The sequence below is a fragment of the Schistocerca gregaria genome, chromosome 4 (genome assembly GCF_023897955.1).
Source record: "Schistocerca gregaria isolate iqSchGreg1 chromosome 4, iqSchGreg1.2, whole genome shotgun sequence".
Classification (NCBI taxonomy): Eukaryota; Metazoa; Arthropoda; class Insecta; order Orthoptera; family Acrididae; genus Schistocerca; species Schistocerca gregaria.
Window position 1 is genome coordinate 496640523 of NC_064923.1, and position 18476 is coordinate 496658998.

General features: G+C 45.5%; 1 protein-coding gene across 2 annotated transcripts in view; it reads right to left on the reverse strand.

Moving 5' to 3' along the window:
* LOC126267048 (collagen alpha-1(III) chain-like) overlaps positions 1-18476 on the reverse strand; it is a 178255-nt gene that overhangs the window by 26371 nt on the left and 133408 nt on the right. The window contains exons 5-6 of one of the 2 annotated variants that reach the window (XM_049971878.1): positions 16466-17302; positions 14652-16366 (exon numbers count right to left, since the gene is read on the reverse strand). In XM_049971878.1, the coding sequence (XP_049827835.1) occupies positions 14652-16366; positions 16466-17302 (2552 nt within the window). Of the gene's footprint in view, positions 1-14651; positions 17303-18476 lie in introns of both variants that reach the window. The other variant, XM_049971877.1, reaches the window with a different exon arrangement.

An 18476-nucleotide genomic window follows, 5' to 3' on the forward strand; every position in this document is an offset into this window, starting at 1 on the left:
AATTCACGGTGTTCTTATTTCAATTTCCAGGAGTGTATAAAAATGCAATAAATGAAGCAGGCGAAAAGGAATACAAACGTCTCAAAAATGAGATCGACAGGAAGTGCAAAATGGCTAAGCAGGGATGGCTAGAGGACAAATGTAAGGATGTAGAGGCTTATCTCACTATGGGTAAGATAAATAATGCCTGCAGGAAAATTAAACAGACCTTTGGAGAAAAGAGAGCCACTTGTATGAATATCAAGAGCTCAGATGGAAACCCAGTTCTAAGCAACGAAGGGAAAGCAGAACGGTGGAAGGAGTATATAGAGGGTCTACACAAGGGCGATGTTCTTGAGGACAATATTATGGAAATGGAAGAGGAGGTAGATCAAGATGAAATGGGAGATACGATACTGCGTGAATAGTTTGACAGAGCACTGAAAGACCTGAGTCGCAACAAAGCTCCGGGAGTAGACGACATTCCATTAGAACGACTGACAGCCTTGGGAGAGCCAGTTCTGACAAAACTCTATCATCTGGTGAGCAAGATGTATGAAACAGGCGAAATACCCTCAGACTTCAAGAAGAATATAATAATTCCAATCCCAAAGAAAGCAGGTGTTGACAGATGTGAAAATTACCGAACTATCAGTTTAATAAGTCACGGCTGCAAAATACTAACAGGAATTCTTTACAGACGAATGGAAAAACTAGTAGAAGCCGACCTCAGGGAAGATCAGTTTGGATTCCGTAGAAATATTGGAAGACGTGAGACAATACTGACCCTACGACTTATCTTAGAAGGTAGATTAAGGAAAGGCAAACCTACGTTTCTAGCATTTGTAGACTTAGAGAAAGCATTTGACAATGTTGACTGGAATACCCTCTTCCAAATTCTGAAGGTGGCAGGGGTAATATACAGGGAGCGAAAAGCTATTTACAAGTTGTACAGAAACCAGATGGCAGTTATAACAGTCGAGGGACATCATAGGGAAGCAGTGGTTGGGAAGGGAGTGAGACAGGGTTGTAGCCTCTCCCCAATGTTCATCAATCTATATATTGAGCAAGCAGTAAAGGAGACAAAAGAAAAATTTGGAGTAGGTATTAAAATCCATGGAGAAGAAATAAAAACTTAAAAAAAAGGTTCGCCAATGACATTGTAATTCTGTCAGAGACAGCAAAGGACATGGAAGAGCAGTTGAACGGTGGAATGGACAGTGTCTTGAAAGGAGGATATAAGATGAACATCAACAAAAGCAAAACAAGGATAATGGAATGTAGTCTAATTAAGTCGGGTGATGCGTAGGGAATTAGATTAGGAAATGAGACACTTAAAGTAGTAAGGGAGTTCTGCTATTTGGGGAGCAAAATAACTGATGATGGTCGAAGTAGAGAGTATATAAAATGTAGACTGTCAATGGCAAGAAAAGCATTTCTGAAGAAGAGAAATTTGTTAACATCGAGTATAAGTTTAAATGTCAGGAAGTCTTTTCTGAAAGTATTTGTTTGGAGTGTAGCCATGTATGGAAGTGAAATATGGACGATAAATAGTTTGGACACGAAGAGAATAGAAGCTTTCGAAATGTGGTGCTACAGAAGACTGCTGAAGATTAGATGGGTAGATCACATAACTAATGAGAAAGTATTGAATATGATTGGGGAGAAGAGAAGTTTGTGGCACAACTTGACTAGAAGAAGGTGTCAGTTGGTAGGATCAACAACTTAGTATTGGAGGGCAGCGTGGAGGGTAAAAATCGTAGAGGGAGACCAAGAGATGAATTCACTAAGCAGATTCAGTAGGATGTAGTTTGCAGTAGGTACTGGGAGATGAAGAAGCTTGCACAGGATAGAGTAGCATGGAGAGCTGCATCAAACCAGTGTCAGGACTGAATACCACAACAATAACATCCTTCCACAATTACCGTTATCTTAAGCGTAGCATAGGAACCGTACCCCATCCACGAAAAACATACCTACACAATAACACCACCTCTTCCATAGTTCACTATCGGCCCTGCATCTGACGGCAGACAACGTTCTCCATGTATTTGCCACACTCACACCCTTCCACCGGATTGCCATAGGATATATAGCTCGATTCATCACTCCAGGTCACTCGTTTCCCATCATCTACAGTCCAGAGGTGTCGCTCTCTGTAGCATCTGAAACGTCGCTTAGCACTGACTGTAGAGATGTGTGACTTATGAGGAGCTGCTCGACCATTTTACCTTTGCACAACCTAGAAATAGTCATTGTGTTAGCTGGACTGCTGGCAGCACTTTGAATTCACGACTGATTCAATCCACTGTTTTTAAACCACCTTCCGCAATGTTCGAAGGTACCTGTCTGTACAAAGGGTCTGTCTGGTCTCCGTTTAGCTGTAGCTATTCGTTCACAATTCTAATTCACATTCACATCGCCAACGTTGGACTTGAGTGGGTTAAGTAGGGTTGAAATTTTCCTGTTGGATTTGTTACTCAGGTCACATCCATTGACTAGTCCATGGTCGAAGTTACTGATGGCTCCTGACACACCCATTCTGCTGTCACTGCCTCTCTATTGTGTGTATTGAACTGGGGACCTAGAAACGACGGAGGGGCTTCATCCAGACATAGCTCTCAGTGGTTCACAACCCCACAACAGGTCACAGCAGTCCACCCACCTCATTGCCACCCGACACTGAACCCAGGGTTATTGTGCCGCTTAACCCCCCCCCCCTCCCCAGTGGACCCCACCCCACCCCCCACTCCCCAGGGAACGCGTTTCATACCAGACGAGCGTAACCCCAAATTTTTGGTGGTAGAGTAATCATGATGTACGCGTACGTGGAGACAGTGTTTGCACACCGATTGCCGACATAGTGTAACTGAGGCAGAATAAGGGGAACCAGCCCGCATTCGCCGAGGCAGATGGAAAACCGCCTTAAAAACCACCCACAGGCTGGCCGGCACACCGGACCTCGACACTAATCCGCCGGGCGCATTCGTGCCGGTGACCGGCACGCCTTCCCACTCGGGAAGCAACGCGTTGGACCCCATGGCTAGCCAGGTGGGATGCCCCTCTATTGACAACACAATATTATGTCTCTCCTTTTATACTGCCAGGCCCGCCTCTCATGACATCTAGTGGTCAATTCCGTATGACAGAGGGGTGTCCGGTTTTTTTTGTTTTTTTTGTTTTTTAATCACGTGGTGCATAGTTAAGTTTAGGCTACAAGAGTACTGTCTATAGCAGTCAGATTCGATAAACTTTATTAATGTTTTATATTGAAATGTATCATTTCCTGCCCACGTCGATTTATTACATCCTTGGCTTTCGTGTGCGCCATAGATAGTTTCTAATAGCTGTGGTATGGAGGCTTTCCTCCTGTGGAGATGGTGGATCGGTCTTCTTGTTATCCTCCCAATTAGATTGTGGCCGGAGCCTACTAACCTGGATTCAGACTGGGCGATATTCTCTTGATTGTAAATATTTTCGATCTCCCGTTGGAAATAAATTTTGAAATAGTGTGGTAGAAGGCAGCTCTTCGCGGTAGAGTAGCAAATGGCCAACGGAAATACCTGAACTCTGTTTTGAACATGACAGTGTGAAGGGGCAAAATGTTAAAACAAATAAGTTGGGCGAGTGTTCTTGCGCGGTGTAAGAGGCAACCCTTGCGGCCTTCACGCGAAGGTTGTGTTTTGAAGTGTATTTCTGCAGTCAGCGATATTTAGTAATCAATGAAGTTGTTTTTAAAATATAGAAACCCTGCAAGAATCCGAAATGCGTTCCATAAGCTGGCGTGGAACTCTGACTGAGGCACTTTCAGTGCTTTGAGTGAGTTGTGTGGTTTAGTTCAAATGGTTCAAAAGGATCTGAGCACTATGGGACTTAACTGCTGAGGTCATCAGTCCCCTAGAACTTACAACACATCTATGCCCGAGGCAAGATTCGAACCTGCGACCGTTAGCGGTCGCGCGGCTCCGGACTGTAGCGCCTAGAACCGCTCGGCCACTCCGGCCGGCGTGTGGTTTAGTGAATGAGTATACGCTCAATAGAAAAAATTCAGATCCGATCGCAGAGCCAGCAGCTAGTTTAATGTGATGTTGGATAAAAGTTATGGACTCAGGGAGATTAAGTTGAGGCCAGTAAGTTTCTTTGTTTCTGTGGAAACTTCAAATGCGGTCTCTTTTGAGCAGTTGACTTTGAACTATATCCCCGTTTTATTGTCGTACAGGTAACCAGCAAAAGTCGCTAACAACCAGCTGAAGGCACTGTATGAAATGCTGTTGTGGCGTGCAAATAAGAAGGTTAGTATGTTATGTTCTGAGGACAGAGGTGTGGAGAAACTTTGTGGCATCTCCAGTGTGTTCTCTGTTTTTGTCCTATGCCACACTTTCCAGGCTTACCTGCCACACTGTTTCTGCTTCTGACTCTCCCAAGACAGATTTACACTGAAGAGCCAAAGAAACTGGTACACCTGCATAATATCGATTATGTTTCGTTGAATGGTTCGCACTGTGACACTTGTTGGTGATCCAAAAATTAAATCTCCCGCAATTTGCGAAGGGTTGCACTTCTGTCACGTTTAACGAATCTCTTCAGTCGTCTGTGCTCCCGTTCTTGCAGGATCTTTTTCCGGCAGCAGCGATGTCTAAGGTTTGATGTTTTACCGGATTCCTGATATTCACGGTACACTCGTGAAATTGTCGTACAGTAAAATTCCCACTTCATCGCTGCCTCGGAGATGCTGTGTCCCATCGCTTGTGCGCCGACTGCAACACCACGTACAAACTCACTTAAATCGTGATAACCTGCCATTGTAGCAGCAGTAACCGATCTAACATCTGCGCCAGGCACTTGGTGTCTTAAATGGGGGTTGCCGACCGCAGCGCCGTATTCTACCTGTTTACATATCTCTGTATTTGAATACGCATGCCTATACCAGTTTCTATGACACTTCAGTGAATATACAACCGTCATCACTCAACATAATACGTGTCACGTTTATATTTTATGCCCCCTCCCAATAATGAACACCACAGCTTTTAAATGCCCACGCAATGGCTACCTCAGTTGAAAATCAACGCTAAAAGTGGTATGCGCCCTCTGCAGAGCGCCGTAGTCAGAAGCAGCAGAATGCCGCTGTTGGTTAGAGCGTCACATAGTACACTGCCCCTTGCCTCTGCGTATCACCCTCTCATCCTCCTCGTTACATGTGCCAGCGCGGCACTTATTTTCCAGTCCAATGGTGAGATCAGAATATTTTTGAAAGTAGTTAGAGCGCTCAGGGAATTTATTACTAGCATATGAGTGAAAATTTAACCCTGTCTCGTGGATAAAAAACGAGGCTGGCGAGCCTTGTTTATATCGATTCAATGGTGTAGCAGTGTAGAGAATTAATCCGGCTCTATCAGTACACGTATCCGACTAAATCTGCCGATCAGTACGTCTTATTACGTATTCGCGTGCTTCATTAAGAGCGTGTGTACTTCGTACGTGGTCGCGACTGGCACGCAGCGCAGCACGATGCTTGAAGCGCAGAAGAAGGGAACGTTTCAGCATAAATGTAATGTTCAACTCTGTATTGTCTATTAAATTTTCCAAAATTTGCGTAAGATGTTATAAGACGAAACTCATTATCATCATCAACATCATTATCATCTACATTGATGGATTAGGTTCGAGGAACAATTCCGGCCTTAGCTTCTTAGCTCCGTCGTTTTGTGGGCCGGCCTACGCCCGTGACGCCTTTGGGTATATATTACAAAACATGTTTAGAATGTCTACTTGTTGCATTCCGTTTACATGTTCCTTCCATTTCTTTTATATGTATGATTTTTTTTTTGTTATTACAAATATTGTAAGCTCATTTGTAATATCTTCGTTGTCAGTCTATCAGCTGATCTGAGGAGTTTCATTTCTGACACCACTTTCCGATTTATGTCTTCCTTGTTTGCTATTCATTCTGAAATTATGATTTTGACCAATTTGGTTTACTTTAAACATGTTTCTTTGTCATTATTCTTCCGAAATGGCTATTATAGCATAAGTTAGTATGTTATACAGGGGGATTTCATGATGACGTTACAAACTATCAAGTATGATGGAGAAGAATTAATGTACCAATTTGAGGTAAGGGACCCTATCCGGAAACGACCGAGTTGAAAGCCATAAGCGAAAGTCTACTCAAATTCCGTCTCACGCGGTGCTCGAACTAAGAGCCCCAACTTTGGAACGTTGATAACGACATACAGAATTCCCGCTCAATACTCCCCAATACCATCAGATAATCTCCCCTGATGATGGACTAGTAACGGTGCACGTAACTTGATGTCAGAGGGCCCAAAAATGCTACGACTACGGTACAGTAATACTGAATTCCATTTACCTGCACAAGTTTCAAAAGTTGCAATCGTTTACAACAGTTGTTCAAAATGGTGACCCCAAGTGCCAATGCAGACGTGGAATTGTCACACAGTGTTCTGTTGTACCCGTATTAATATCGGCCAGTGTCGTTTGACAACGAGAATTCTTGCCGGGAGATCCATCTTCAGTCCAATCAGGTGTCCCGTAAACAAGAGTTTTTTCACAGGGCCCCGCAAGAAGACATGAAGTGGGGCGAGTTCGGGTGAAGGTGCAGGTCACGAAACTGGACCTCCTCTGCCTATCCACTCTTCAGGGAACGTCTGGTCCAGATTTCTGACGACACTCAATCTAAAGTGAGGTGGGGCTTCATAATGTTGGAACCACATTATTGACAAATAACTATGTGAGATACGTTCCAGGAAACCTAGTTTTAGTAACGACAGCATTGGTACTGATACATTTTCCCTTTTCCATAGTCCCTGGAAGTTAGTAACATCGTTGCGAAATCACGCTGTATCGTGGCCCTTGTTTAGTTTTATTCCTTTATTATTGTTGTTTCGTCGTGCCACAACTCCATTTATATATGAACTGAATAGAATTGGGGACAGACTGGAAGCGTGTTTCACTCCTTGGTTAGTTATATTGACATTCTTACTTGTTTTGTTTCCTTTTTAGGGTTTCTTACCTCAGTCGGTAAAAACGGAACCCTTATAGGATCACTTCGATGTCCGTCTGCCTGACTGTCTGTTGTCGTGTTAAAAACGCTTTTTCTCATGAACGGGTAGACGTTTCACGGTGAAATTTATGACTCTTACTAAGGTATACGCTTCCTAGGCACTATAACAAATGAAGTCAATTCAGTTTGTAGATACAACCACTTATATTACATATTTTGACACTCGCAAACTCACTCATCAAAACATACAGGGTACTTAACATTGATCTGGTATCATAAAATTTGGCAAGAAACAAGGTTTCACAATACAACTAAAGGAAAAAATCAGAAAGTTGTTAGAAAACAAGAAATTTTTTTTCCTCATTTGTTATCTCACAGTCCGTCTGTTTGTTAAGACCCCTTTTTCTCGGGAAAGTGTAGACATAACAAATTTAAATTAATTTATGTCACATACTAAGTTGTAAGGTCTCTTGACATTGTAATAAATATAAGCTTCTAAGTCTGTGCAATTAAAACAAACGACCAATTATATCACACATTTTGATACTCACAAACTCGCTCATCAAAAAATATAGGGTACTTCCCAGTGACCTAGATTCACGAAATATGGCAACAAGCCAAGCTTCACAGTACAAGCAAAGGAAGAAATCCAAAAAGCTATCAATTTGTTATTGTTGTTGTTGTTGTTGTGACCTTCAGCCTTGAGACTAGTATGATGCAGCTCTCCATGCTACTCTATCCTGTGCAAGCTTCTTCATCTCCCAGTACCTACTGCAACCTACATCCTTCTGAATCTGCTTAGTGTATTCATCTCTCGGCCCCCTCTACGATTTTTACCCTCCACGCTGCCCTCCAATACTAAATTGGTGATCCCTTGATGCCTCAAAACATGTCCCACCAACCGATCCCTTCTTCTAGTCAAGTTGTGCCACAAACTTCTCTTCTCCCCAATCCTATTCAATACCTTCTCATTAGTTATGTGATCTACCCATCTGATCTTCAGCATTCTTCTGTAGCACCACATTTTAAAAGCTTCTATTCTCTTCTTGTCCAAACTATTTATCGTCCATGTTTCGCTTCCATACATGGCTCCACTCCATACAAATACTTTCAGAAATGACTTCCTGACACTTAAATCTATACTCGATGTTAACAAATTTCTCTTCTTCAGAAACGCTTTCCTGGCCATTGCCAGTCTACATTTTATATCCTCTCTACTTCGAACATCATCAGTTATTTTGCTCCCCAAATAGCAAAATTCCTTTACTACTTTAAGTGTCTCATTTCCTAATCTAATTCCCTCAGCATCGCCCGACTTAATTCGACTACATTCCATTATCCTCGTTTTGCTTTTGTTGATGTTCATATTATATCCTCCTTTCAAGACACTATCCATTCCGTTCAACTGCTCTTCCAAGTCCTTTGCTGTCTCTGACAGAATTACAATGTCACTGGCGAACCTCAAAGTTTTTATTCCTTCTCCATGGATTTTAATACCTACTCCGAATTTTTCTTTTGTTCCCTTCACTGCTTGCTCAATATACAGATTGAATAACATCGGGGAGAGACTACAACCCTGTCTCACTCCCTTCCCAACCAATGCTTCCCTTTCATGTCCCTCGACTCTTATGACTGCCATCTGGTTTCTGTACAAATTGTAAACAGCCTTTCGCTCCCTGTATTTTACCCCTGCCACCTTCAGAATTTGAAAGAGAGTATTCCAGTCAACACTGTCAAGAGCTTTCTCTAAGTCTACAAATGATAGAAACGTAAGTTTGCCTGTCCTTAATCTAGCTTCTTAGAGAAGTCGTAGGGTCGGTATTGCCTCACGTGTTCCAACATTTTTACGGAATACCAACTGTTCTTCCCCGAGGTCGGCTTCTACTAGTTTTTCCATTCGTCTGTAAAGAATTCAGGTTAGTATTTTGCAGCCGTGCCTTATTAAACTGAAATTTCAGAATCTTCACATTTGTCAACACCTGCCATCTTTGGGATGGAATTATTATATTCTTCTTGAAGTCTGAGAGTATTTCACTTGTTTCATATATGTTGCTCATCAGATGGAAGAGTTTCGTCAGGACTGGCTCTCCCAAGGCTATCAGTAGTTCTAATGGAATGTTGTCTACTCCGGGCGCCTTGTTTCGACTCAGGTCTTTCAGTGCTCTGTCAAACTCTTCACGCAGTATTATATCTCCCATTTGATCTTCATCCACATCCTCTTCCATTTCCATAATATTGTCCTCAAGTACATCGCCCTCGTGTAGACCCTCTATGTACTCCTTCCACCTTCCTGCTTTCCCTTCTTTGCTTAGAACTGGGTTTCCATCTGAGCTCTTGATATTCATACAAGTCATTCTCTTTTCTCCAAAGGTCTCTTTAATTTTCCTATACGCAGTATCTATCTTACCCTTAGTGAGATAAGCCTCTACATCCTTACATTTGTCCTCTAGCCATCCCTGCTTAGCCATTTTGGACTTCAGGTCGATCTCATTTTTGAGACGTTTGTATTCCTTTTTGCCTGCTTCATTTACTGCATTTTTATATTTTCTCCTTTCATCAATTATATTCAATATATCTTCTGTTACCCAGGAATTTCTACTAGCCCTCGTCTTTTTACCTACTTGTTCCTCTGCTGCCTTCACTACTTCATCCCTCAAAGCTACCCATTCTTCTTCTATTGTATTTCTTTCCCCCATTCCTGTCAATTGTTGCCTTATGCTCTCCCTGAAACTCTGTACAACCTCTGGATTAGTCAGTTTATCCAGGTCCCATCTCTTTAAATTCCCACCTTTTTGCAGTTATTTCAGTTTTAATCTACAGGTCATAACCAATAGATTGTGGTCAGAATGCACATCTGCCCCTGGAAATGTCTTACAATTTAAAACCTGGTTCCTAAATCTCTGTCTTACCATTATATAATCTATCTGAAATCTGTCAGCATCTCCAGGCTGCTTCCATGTATACAACCTTCTTTCATGATTTTTGAACCAAGTGTTAGCTATGATTAAGTTGTGCTCTGTGCAAAATTCTACCAGGCGGCTTCCTCTTTCATTTCTTTGCCCCAATCCATATTCTCCTACTACGTTTCCTTCTCTCCTTTTTCTTACTGCCGAATTCCAGTCACCCATGACTATTAAATTTTCCTCTCCCTTCACTATCTGAATAATGTCTTTTATTTCATCATATATTCCTTCAATTTCTTCGTCATCTGCAGAACTAGTTGGCATATAAACTTGTACTTCTGTAGTAGGCGTGGGTTTCGTATGTATCTTGGCCATAATAATGCGTTCACTATGTTATTTGTAGTAGCTTACCTGCACTCCTATTTTTTATTCATTATTAAACCTACTCCTGCATTACCCCTATTTGATTTTGTATTTATAATCCTGTATTCACCGGACCAAAAGTCTTGTTCCTCCTGCCACCGAACTTCACTAATTCCCACTATATCTAACTTTAACCTATCCATTTCCCTTTTTAAATTTTCTAACCTACCTGCCCAATTAAGGGATCCTACATTCAACACTCCGATCCGTAGAACGTCAGTTTCCTTTCTCCTGATAACGACATCCTCTTGAGTAGTCCCCGCCCGGAGATCCGAATGGGGGACTATTTTACCTCCGGAATATTTTACCCAAGAGGACATCATCATGTGACCATACAGTAAAGCTGCATGCCCTCGGGAAAAAATACGGCCGCTGTTTCCCCTTTGTTTCAGCCGTTCGCAGTACCAGCACAGCAAGGCCGTTTTGGTTAGTATTACAAAGCTAGATTAGTCAATCATCCAGTCTGTTGCCCCTGCAACTACTGAAAAGGCTGCTGCCCCTCTTCAGGAACCACACGTTTGTCTGGCCTCTCAACAAATACCCCTCCGTTGTGGTTGCACCTACGGTACTGCTATCTGTACCGCCGAGGCACGCAAGCCTCCCCACCAACGGCAAGGTCCATGGTTCATAGGGGGGGGGGGGGCGGTGAATTTGTTATTATGTCGCATAAAAATATTTCTTTTGTCATTTATTATTTGACTTCAGACTTCGAATTGAAACATTCTCGAAAGTCTTGAAATTCCTGGAAGTGATGTCTCGCCAGTATCAAAGACGATAACAGGCAAAAATTGTCGAGATTCTCGATTCCTGGAATGGATGAACTCTCTCTATATTGCCCCCTGTGTGAAAGTCCTAGTTCCACCTCGCCAATTTTTTGTTGCAAATTTAATTTCATTATTTGTCTCAAATCAGGTATCACCCCATGAACCGTGGACCTCGGAGTTGGTGGGGAAGCTTGCTTGCCTCAGCGATAGAGGTAACCCTACTGTAGGTGCAACCACAATGGAGGGATAACAGCGAACGGCTGAAAGCAAGGGGAAACTACAGCTGTAATTTATCCCGAGGACATGCAGCTTTACTGTATGATTAAATGATGATGACGTCCTCTTGGGTAAAATATTCCGGAGGTAAAATAGTCCCCCATTCGGATCTCCGGGCGGGGACTGCTCAGGAGGACGTCGTTGTTAGGAGAAAGAAAACTGGCATTCTACGGGTCGGAGCGTGGAATGTCAGATCGCTTAATCGGGCAGGTAGGTTAGAAAATTTAAAAAGGGAAATGGATAGGTTAAAGTTGCATATAGTGGGAATTAGTGAAGTTCGGTGCAGGAGGAACAAGACTTCTGGTCATTTGAATACAGGTTTATAAATACAAAATCAAATAGGGGTAATGCAGGAGTAGGTTTAATCATGAATAAATAGATAGGAGTGCGGATAAGCAACTTACAAGTTTATATACCAGCTAGCTCCTCAAATGACGGAGAGATTGAAGAAATGTATGATGACATAAAAGAAATTATTCAGATAGTGAAGGGAGGCGAAAGTTTAATAGTTAGATGTGGACTCTGATCACAATCTATTGAGTATGAACTGTAGATTAAAACTAAAGACGCTGCAGAAAGATGGGAATTTAAGGAGATGGGACCTGGATAAACTGAAAGAACCAGAGGTTGTAGAGGGTTTCAGAGAGAGTATTAGGGAACGATAGACAAGAATAGGGAAAGGAAATACAGTAGAAGAAGAATGGGTAGCTTTGAGGGATGAAGTAGTGAAGGCAGCAGAGGATCAAGTAGGTAAAAAGACGAGGACTACTAGAAACCCCTGGGTAACAGAAGATATATTGAATTTAATTGATGAAAGGAAAAAATATAAAAATGCAGTAAATGAAGCAGCCAAAAAGGAATAAAAATGCCTCAAAAATGAGATCGACAGGAAGTGCAAAATGGCTAAGCAGAGATGGCTAGAGGAAAAATGTAAGGATGTAGAGGCATATATCACTAGGGGTAAGATAGATACTGCCTACAGGAAAATTAAAGAGACCTTTGGAGAAAAGAGAACCACTTGTATAGCTCAGATCGAAAACCAGTTCTAAGCAAAGAAGGGAAAGCAGAAAGGTGGATGCAGTGTATAGAGCCCCTGTACAAGGGTAATGTACTTGAGGGCAATATTATGAAAATGGAAGAGGATGTAGGTGAAGATAAAATGGGAGGTATGATACTGCGTGAAGAATTTGACAGAGGACTGAAAGACCTGAGTCGAAACAAGGCCCCCGGAGTAGACAGCACCCCATTAGAACTACTGATAGCCTTGGGACAACCAGCCCTGACAAAACTCTACCATCTGGTGAGCAAGATATACGAGAGCAGACGAAATACCCTCAGACGTCAATAAGGATGTAATAGCCGCGCGGGATTAGCGGAGCGGTCTCAGCGATGCAGTCACGGACTGTGCAGCTCATCCCGGCGGAGGTTCGATTCATCCCTCGGGCATGGGTGTGTGCATTTGTCCTTCGGATAGTTTTGGTTAAGTAGTGTGTAAGCTTAGGGACTGATGACCTTAGCAGTTAAATCCCATGAGATTTCACACACATTTTTTGTAAGGATGTAAAAATTCCAATCCCAGAGAAAGCAGGTATTGACAGATGTGAAATTTACGGAACTATCAGTTTAATAAGTCACGGCTGCAAAATACTGACACGAATTTTTTATAAACGAATGGAAAAACTAGTAGAAGCCGAACTTAGGGAAAATAAGTTTGAATTCCGTAGAATTGTTGGAACACGTGAGGCAATACTGATCCTATGACTTATTTTAGAAGACAGATGAAGAAAACGCAAACCTACGTTTCTAGCATTTGTAGACTTAGAGAAAGCGTTTGACAATGTTGGTTGGAATACTCACTTTCAAATTCTGAAGGTGGCAGGGGTAAAATACAGGGAGCGAAAGGCTATTTATAATTTGCACAGAAACCAGATGGCAGTTATAACAGTCGAGGGGTACGAAAGGGAGGTAGTGGTTGGGAAGGGAGTGAGACAGGGTTGTAGCCTCTCCCCGATGTTATTCAATCTGTATATTGAGCAAGCAGTGAAGGAAACAAAAGAATAATTCAGAGTCGGTATTAAAATCCATGGAGAAGAAATAAAAACTTTGAGGTTCGCCGATGATGTCAGAGACAGGAAAGGAATTGGAAGAGCAGTTGAACAAAATGGATAGTGTCTTGCAAGGAGGATATAAGATGAACATCAACAAAAGCAAAACGAGGACAATGGAATGTAGTCGAATTAAGTTGGGTGATGCTGAGGGAAGTTGATTAGGAAATAAGACACTTAAAGTTGTAGATGAGTTTTGCTATTTGGGGAGCAAAATAACTGATGAAGGTCAAAGTAGACAGGATATAAAATTTAGACAGACAATGGCAAGAAAAGCGTTTCTGAAGAAAATAAATTTGTTAACATCGGGTACAGATATAAGTGTCAGCAAGTCGTTTCTGAAAGTATTCATGTGTGGATGTGAAGCATGGACGATAAATAGTTTAGACAAGAAGAGAAATGGTTCAAATGGCTCTGAGCACTATGGGACTTAACATCGGAGGTCAACAGTCCCCTAGAACTTAAAGTACTTAAATGTAACTAACCTAAGGACATCACGCACATCCATGCCAGAGGCAGGATTCGAACCTGCGACCGGTGCGGTCACGTAGTTCCGGACTGAAGCGCCTAGAACCGCTCAGCCGCAGCGGCTGGCTGCAAGAAGAGAACAGAAGCTTTCGAAATGTTGTGCTACAGAATAATGCTGAAAATTAGATTGGTAGATCATGTGACTAATGAGAAGTACTGAATAGAATTGGGGAGAAGAGGTTTCTGTGTCACAACTCGACTAGAAGAAGGGATCGGTTGGTAGGACATGTTCTGAGGCATCGAGGGACCACTAAGTCAGTATTGGAGGGCAGCGTGGAGGGTAAAAATCCCAGAGGGAGACTATCAGATGAATACACTGAGCAGATTCAAAAGGATGTAGGGTGCAGTAGTTACCTGGAGATGGAAAGCTTGCACAGGATAGATTAGCACGGAGAACTGAATTTCTTGCATTGTTGACCAGAGTTCTTGCCTGGTTTAAACTATAAAACGCCTTGACAAAGTCAATCATGGCCACGTGTGTCTCGTTATTAAATTCTCTTTTTAGTTGTGTTGTCCAGTGTTGTACGTCCACATCTAAATACACTCTGGTCAGCAGTTAAAATGATTTCACCTATCTGCCATAAAGTTAAATTATTTGCGTATACGAAACTACAAGGACAAGTAAGCGAGAGCCGGGTGGTGGTACCTGCGCCTGCGCCTGGCCGCGGCCGGCGCGGCCCTGCGCCGTGGAGCGCGCGCCCTGGCCGGCCGCCTCCACCTGCCCCTGTGCGCCGGTGCCGCGGCCGCGGTCCCCGGTCTGCGCCTGCGCCTGGAAGCTGCCCCCGGCGCGGGCCGCGCCGCTCACCTGCGCCTGCGCCTGCGCCGCGCCGCCCGCCAGCGCCCCCTGTGCCGAGGCCGCCGCGCGCGTCTCGTTCTCCTTGCGGTCCACCGTCGTCTGGGCCTGAGCGTCGCCTCCCGCCTCTCCCGGGTAGCCCGGGACGCGCGCCAGCTCTCCCGGCACTTGCGGGTAGCCCGGGACTCCCGGGGGATACCCGGGCGCGCCGGGGACACCCGGAACTTCACCCGGTCTCACTGCCGGAGGGTACGCTCCCGGAGGGTAACCGGGTACGGCGACGCCGGGAGCGTAGCCCGGAACGGCGGGAATACCCGGGTACACTCCGGGCGGGTAACCGGGTGCGCCCGGAGACACTCCGGGTGCGTAACCGGGCGCCCCCGGAGGCACTCCGGGAGGGTATCCGGGGACACCCGGTACTCCGGGCGGGTATCCGGGAACGCCGGGAACGGCTGGAACGCCGGGAACGTAGGAAGGGACACCGGGTACTCCGGGAGGGTAACCGGGGACACCCGGTACGCCGGGTACGGGTCCCGGTGCGACGCCGGGAGGGTACCCCGGCACGCCGGGTCCGGTCGGTACTTCTCCGGGTCGCGGAGCTCCGGGGTATCCCGGGACGCCCGGCGGGTAACCGGGTACTCCCGGTACTTCTCCGGGAGGGTAAGGCGGGACGCCGGGTCGCTCGGCGGGAGGTGGCCGGATACCGGGCGGGTATCCTGGAGGGACGCCGGGTATTCTTCCGGGAATGCCGGGAATTCCCGGTCGAATTCCGGCAGGGTAACCGAGATCTCCCGGCCCGACAGGAACGGGTTCTCCCGGGCGGTAGCCCGGTAGCTGACCTGGGATTCCGGGCACTCCCGGATAGACGCCCGGTGCTACTCCGGGTGCTACACCCGGAACCCCTGGCACAATTTCTCCCGGATACACCCCTGGGCGGCCTTCGGGTACTCCTGGTGGTGACGGAACTGCTCCCGGCCTCAATCCCGGAACACCCGGGATCCTCTCTCCAGGAACGGCGCCCGGATATCCCGGAGGATAGCCCGGTGCTGACGGTGGCCGCATTATGTCGCCTGGTGGGTAAGGTGGCTGTCTTGGGGGACCAGTCGGATATCCTGGTACTCCTGGAATTCCGGGGATATATCCTGGCACTCCTGGTACACCTGGCACAGCTTCTCCCGGTCGGACACCCGGTGGATATCCGGGAACACCTTCCCCTGGTCGAACTCCTGGAGGATACCCGGGAACACCTTCTCCTGGTCGAACTCCTGGAGGATACCCAGGTACACCTTCTCCTGGTCGTAATCCTGGAGGATAGCCAGGTAAACCTGGAACAACCTCTCCTGGACGGATTCCTGGTGGATAACCGGGCACACCTGGTACAGCTTCTCCCGGTCGAGCTCCCGGTATGTAGCCAGGTACTCCAGGTATAGCTTCTCCTGGTCGAACTCCTGGTGGGTATCCAGGTGCACCAGGCACGGCTTCTCCTGGTCGGACTCCTGGTGGGTATCCAGGCGCACCTGGCACAGCTTCTCCTGGTCGGAGTCCGGGTGGATACCCAGGCACGGCACCTGGCACAGTTTCTCCCGGTCGAACTCCCGGTTGGTATCCGGGCACACCTGGCACAGCTTCACCCAGTCGGAGTCCCGGTGGGTACCCAGGGACGGCACCTGGCACAGTTTCTCCCGGTCGAAGTCCTGGTGGATATCCGGGTACACCTGGTACTGCTTCTCCTGGTCGGACTCCTGGTGGATATCCAGGTACTTTTTCTCCTGGCCGAGCCCCCGGTGGGTATCCTGGTCTACCTGGCACCATTTCTCCTGGTCGTAATCCTGGTGGGTATCCAGGTATACTTGGAACATATTCTCCTGGTCTGGCACCTGGTGGGTATCCTGGCCTTCCTGGCACTACTTCCCCTGGTCGAACTCCTGGTGGGTACCCAGGCACACTAGGTACAGCTTCTCCTGGTCGGACACCTGGTGGGTAGCCTGGTACACCTGGTACTGCTTCACCTGGTCGGACTCCTGGTGGGTACCCAGGTACACCTTCTCCGGGTCGAAGGCCTGGCACAGCTTCTCCTGGTCGAATTCCTGGTGGGTATCCAGGTACTCCTGGTACTGCTTCCCCTGGACGAACTCCTGGTGGGTATCCTGGTACAGCTTCTCCTGGTCGGACTCCTGGTGGATATCCAGGTAGACCTTCTCCTGGACGAATCCCTGGTGGGTATCCTGGTGCTCCTGGCTGAACTCCTGGTCGTACTCCTGGAGGATATCCAGGTACACCTGGGACGACTTCTCCTGGTCGAACTCCTGGTGGGTATCCAGGTACACCTTCACCTGGTCTGACGCCTGGTGGGTATCCTGGTACTCCTGGTATGGGTTCTCCTGGGCGCAGTATTTGTGGTTGTGGAGGGAAGAGCCCGGGATAGCCGCCACCGAGAGGGAAGCAGTCTGCACAATCGCCGGTGCCAGACTGGCTCTGGGCCTGGCCCATGCCGCTGCTCCCACCTGCAGGAATAACAGTAATAAGTTTCCAGTGTATGACTGTTGCAATCTTTAATAGATTTACATATTGTCAAGTTATCATATGATAAAAGACTTTTGCTATATTGTATAATGATTTGTCAATACTGTCTTTTAATTATAGTTCCTGAGAGCCATGAATACCTATACACCAGCAAATGTATGATAAGACAAATCATAATAACATTGCCAATATGTTTACTGAACATGGCATACATTGAGAGACAAAGTAACATCATTCTTCTGGTTCAACATGTCCCTATGCCACCATCACCAAAATCCACTGTTTGGGTGGACATATAGTTGAATGTGTCACTGGAATTAGAGTCTATGCCTTGTGCTGTTAGGTTAGAGAAACAAGCAATTTTTCTAAATTTCAGTTTTCATCCGACACGCAAGTTGAACAGAGTTTTGGTACAGCACTACTGAACTCATCAACAAATCCGTGGGAATTCGTTTTGAAATTGTCCATCGTTTATTGTCACCTTTCAAACCTCTCACACATAAATTTTTTAGTTGAGAGATTCTGAGAAGATTTATTATTTGATTACTTTAACAGCCTTGTTGGCTGAAGTGGCAAGTAGACAGATTTAGTTTTAGTTGGTTGGTTGGTTTGTGGGATTAAAGGGACCAGGTTGCTACGGTCATCGGTCCCAGACAGATTTACTATTTTGAAGAAATAGGTTCGGTGTTAATTGTTAACTCATTTGGGCATCTTTGTGTTGTTGTTCTGGGGGAAACGTAGTGGCTGCAATAGCTGTGGTACAGTGACTCCAAGAAAATCAGTTCGCCGTCAAGCGTGAAAAATGAGTAATCTAAGAAGCGCTATACACCGAATTTAGACAGAAGATTTTCTGAATGCCTATAAAACCTTATACGAGAACTCAAAGTAAAATCTTCTGGGTGGCTGGGCTGCGTTATATTGCTATTCAGACGTCTTGTCCAAAACTCTACGTTTCCGCCCCTCTGCTGGTATCTTCTTCAGAAGCCTTTTGGTGTTTAGGGGTGGCTGAAAACTTCGCGAAAACCACTGCCGTTTCCACTTATAAGACGATGTTTCCTCGCGCTTTTCCGGTGAAGTGGAGTTATTGGGTAAAATTCCATCGTTACTGGGTCGGTGCTGATAGCTGGAAGTCAAAGTTTTCAAAATAATGTCGTT